The following is a 3,933-nucleotide window of genomic DNA, read 5'->3' on the forward strand; positions in this document are numbered from 1 at the left end:
TTAGCTTCAAACTGCCCATCACTAGTTATTACCCAGAGAGAATTTTCAATGCTCACCAGACTAAAATTAAAAACTTTAAAAGAAAAATTAATATATACAAGTGCATTACAATAAGAACAGATCTTCAACAAAAGAGAGCAGGACTTCCAGGTGATTTCTCAGATGATGGAAGTGAAAGAAAAGGAGAAGGAGGATTTGTACAACTAGTTTTCTTTCAAAACCTGTTACTCTAGTTCTGTCAGCCGCTGGGCTGCGTCACTTCCTTATTTCATCCAATAAAAACGATTAAAACTCAACCAACTAAAAGGAGAACAGGCCTTCCTTCGTGATTCTCCCGAGCTGCGGCGGTGAGTCTCAGGAGGCGTCCGTACATTCGTTAAACTTCACAGATCCCAGCAGAGCGGCGGGTGGAGTCTGCTCTCGGAGCGGCGGTTTTCTGCTCGAGCGTTAAAAAGGAGGAAGTGACCGGAGAGAAGAGTGACAGGAACAGCGACCTTCCACYAGGCGGGCGGGAAACCTGTTGCTCAGTTGTGTAACAGGTGTTGCCTGCTACTCGAGCATTTCCTGTTCAGACAGACAGAAGAGAGCACGCTGCTGAAGCCACAACCAACAGAGGAGCAGTGTACACACCTAACCCTGTAAATAAACTGACCTCCTTCTGCACCTTCTAAACCTGAAAATACTCTTCTTCTTGTGAAAAAACCCTTTGCTTTGTGTCAGTTTTCCCAGGTTGCTGTGGTCTAGTTGGTGTCAGGCTTCAGTGCTTTCAGACTGAATCTGGGTGAGCTGAAGTCTGTTTCATGTTACTGTTCACTCATAATTCAACCCGATTCTGTCCCCAGCCTGAACCAGAACCTGACACAACAAAACAAAACACCCGCTACAGTAACTGGGATCAGTCAGTCTGCTACTTTGTGTTATTTTGACAAAATGTTTTCTTGCAGAAGGTTCCAGAAGCAGCAAGAACCACGGCAACGGTTGAGTCATTAGGCAATATGTGTTAGTTCACATATTAGTGCTGCAACCATGAAAGCGTCAGAGAACTTTCAGAATAAAAGCATAGCTGCTGTTRTGTTTTAGAGTGATCCTGACTCAGAATAATCAGGGGCCTAAAATCTGTGGCTCTAATTATTCACAAACTAAAAAAATAGTTCAGGGTTTAAACTTTACTGACGAGTGTAGAAACAAAACGTTATTTCCTTCGTCCCATTGTGCTAAAATACTGATAAATGTCAACATTAGAGCTCTTTCTTTTCTAAAGGTAACAAAGTAGTTTTTAGGAAGTCCTTATATAAAAACACATTAACGAGCTTCATTATCTGTTTTTCAATCCTGAGGTAGGTTTTGCAGCTCTGAACAAACTATAGTGAGAACAAGAAGAGAAAAAGCTTTTCTGTTGTAAAAGGTCAAACTGAGCTTTAACCACAAAGTCAGTGAAAATAATAAAAAAAATCTGGCATTTCCATGAAAACATGTTATCTTTTTAGATAAAAGGCTGATTAAACAATTGGTTTGCAGCATGATTTACTTTTTATTTTTATTTAATGTATTTAGATTGTTTTGTTTTTATGAATGAAATACCGTGAATTGAATAAACAGTTTTTTCTGAAAGGAATGAAAAAGGATTAAAAAACTAGTTTAACATAAAATAAGTTACTATCTTTGATATAATTTTTGTTTAGCTGGTGTAAGGTCTGTCACTCATTAGCTAATGTGTCTAAAAGCAAAGAGTAATGATTTTAAAACAGAATTTTAGAATCTCAAAAGATAAGTCTTATTAATAAGTCTTTGATGTGACAAACTCAAAAAGCAGATTTATTTTACAGATTTTTTATGAAAATACAACAGTTTATTAAAACTATTAAGCATTGAAGAGGGTCTCCATTAAAGGATTTAAATGATCAACCATTAAAATCAACTGAAAGATTTTTAGGACGTCTGATWAACATGAAGTTTGTGTTTTTGCCATTTACTGCACTCTTTTGAAATACTGGTTTYGCAATGACAATTTTTGTACTATATTGTGAAGCCCTTCTCCCTTTAATCAATCCTAATTATTCTTCATTGCAATAAAAAGAACAACTAAAACAAGGTAACCTTTAGTAACTTGTGAAACCTTTTGTGTGTGTTTGTGCGTGTTATCCTGTGTACCTCATCAGAGTCATCATGAAACACTATTTTGCCATTCTGCGTGTGTTCCGTCTCCAGCGGTTCATCCATGTCGTCTGTGGCGTTGGCCTCCACATGCTGCTGCAGCACAGAGTACCTGTGGACCAAAAACCTGCAGCACACAATCAGAACTCCATCATTCATAGCGAAACACAAGAAAACAGACAAGATGAGGTACTTATCAGGGTTGTACCTTCTTGTGGTTTTAATCATTATCTGGATTAAACTACAGGAGCACACTAACCTGCCACCACAGACGTATTTCTTGACAAAAACCACTCCTGCTGTAACGCTCAGCAGCATGACAAGGACAACTGCTACGACGATGGCTACAGACCTGGATGAGTGACTGCCCACCTGTAGAGAGCAGGACAAATCAGGAGGAAGAATGTAAAACTGATCACAGACGAAACGAACATTTTGATTTTTGCAGAGATGCTAACCTGAAGCTCTGGGGTCACCTGGTCACTGACACACCTCTCTCTCAGGTCGATCTCTTTACGAACAGGCACCTCTCCTCCCTCACATTTATCTCCAGGGATTTTTCTGTATCTGCGAATCGAGAGCACAGATTATGTGGATGAAGATGTTTTACTTTGACCAAGTTGCTTTCAATTTAAAAAAATGCATTAAGACATTAAATAATGACCTACTGGCTCTGAGAAACTGCATGTTAATCTGCATCAATTAAACTTGTTTTTTGCTCCTTCAATCAATGCAACAGGGTTCCCAATTTTCCACACAGAAACTCGGTTAGAAGGCATTTCTTTTATATTATTGGAACAAAACTGGACAAAAACTTCAGTTTGGTTTTATTTCCCTTTTACAACAACTCACCATCACCCTGACCGGTTTCCTGTAACTGCATGAGAATTACTTCCTCATTCTACAAACATCATATCTACTTTTGACACAGAACTCAAACCTGTTACTTTTACTCTGTTTAGTTTCATTTTATTTGAAACATKGTAGGAGCAAAGAAGGCAAAACAAACGTTTATAATAATAATCAATGATAGCGGACTTTTGAAAATCAGGAACGGCTGATACACAACAGTTTTTTTTTTATTTTTTGGGCCAATATGTATTTTTAATTTAATTATAAAAAATATACTGAATATAATAACTGCATAACTTAACAAAAACATATACAGAGCATTTTCACTTAAAAAGAACTACTACAGTGAGCTGGTTGCAGGAGCTGCTGCTGCATCTTCACTCACCTTAGTAACATGTTAAATCTGCACAGGCATGACTGCAAATTTTATTAGTAGCCATATCAGCCAAATAAAAGAGTCTATATATATAAAAAAACTAAATGTTTAGTTCAAAATGGAGCAGGAAGAAGCATAAAGTTAATAATTCTAATCTAAATGTCTTTAATATCAACATTTATCTATGCTTTTTAAAGCTATGTGACAGTTCATCATGAAAAAAAGAACTTAACACATTTCCTTATTTTTTTCCCCACACAAATGTATATATATATAATGTGGCCCATGACACATACAGTGTATCTGTGTTTTTCAGTAATAAAATTCTTTGCATTTAATTCCAGAGCCTTTCTTACCCACTAGTTATCAGTTTTTCCTCTTTGCCGTTCAGACAGAACTCCAACACTTTGCCCTTCAGATCCGGCTGCTCCTCACACACCGAGCTGTTCTCCTTCCGGTAATATCCAAAATCACTGCAAAGTTAACACACACACACACACACACACACACACACACACACACACACACACACACACACACACACACACACA

At 37.6% G+C, this 3,933-nt stretch overlaps 1 protein-coding gene across 1 annotated transcript in view; it reads right to left on the reverse strand.

Annotated features, from left to right (window-relative positions):
* Positions 1 to 130: 130 nt before the first annotated feature.
* sort1b (sortilin 1b) overlaps positions 131 to 3,933 on the reverse strand; it is a 15,246-nt gene continuing 11,443 nt past the window's right edge. The window contains exons 16-20 of the mRNA XM_014020094.1: positions 3,739 to 3,855; positions 2,613 to 2,721; positions 2,414 to 2,526; positions 2,152 to 2,281; positions 131 to 564 (exon numbers count right to left, since the gene is read on the reverse strand). Coding sequence (XP_013875548.1) covers positions 550 to 564; positions 2,152 to 2,281; positions 2,414 to 2,526; positions 2,613 to 2,721; positions 3,739 to 3,855 — 484 coding nt within the window. The 3' untranslated portion in view covers positions 131 to 549. The remainder of the gene's footprint in view (positions 565 to 2,151; positions 2,282 to 2,413; positions 2,527 to 2,612; positions 2,722 to 3,738; positions 3,856 to 3,933) is intronic.

The sequence above is a fragment of the Austrofundulus limnaeus genome, unplaced genomic scaffold, assembly GCF_001266775.1.
Source record: "Austrofundulus limnaeus strain Quisiro unplaced genomic scaffold, Austrofundulus_limnaeus-1.0 Scaffold3, whole genome shotgun sequence".
Classification (NCBI taxonomy): domain Eukaryota; kingdom Metazoa; phylum Chordata; class Actinopteri; order Cyprinodontiformes; family Rivulidae; genus Austrofundulus; species Austrofundulus limnaeus.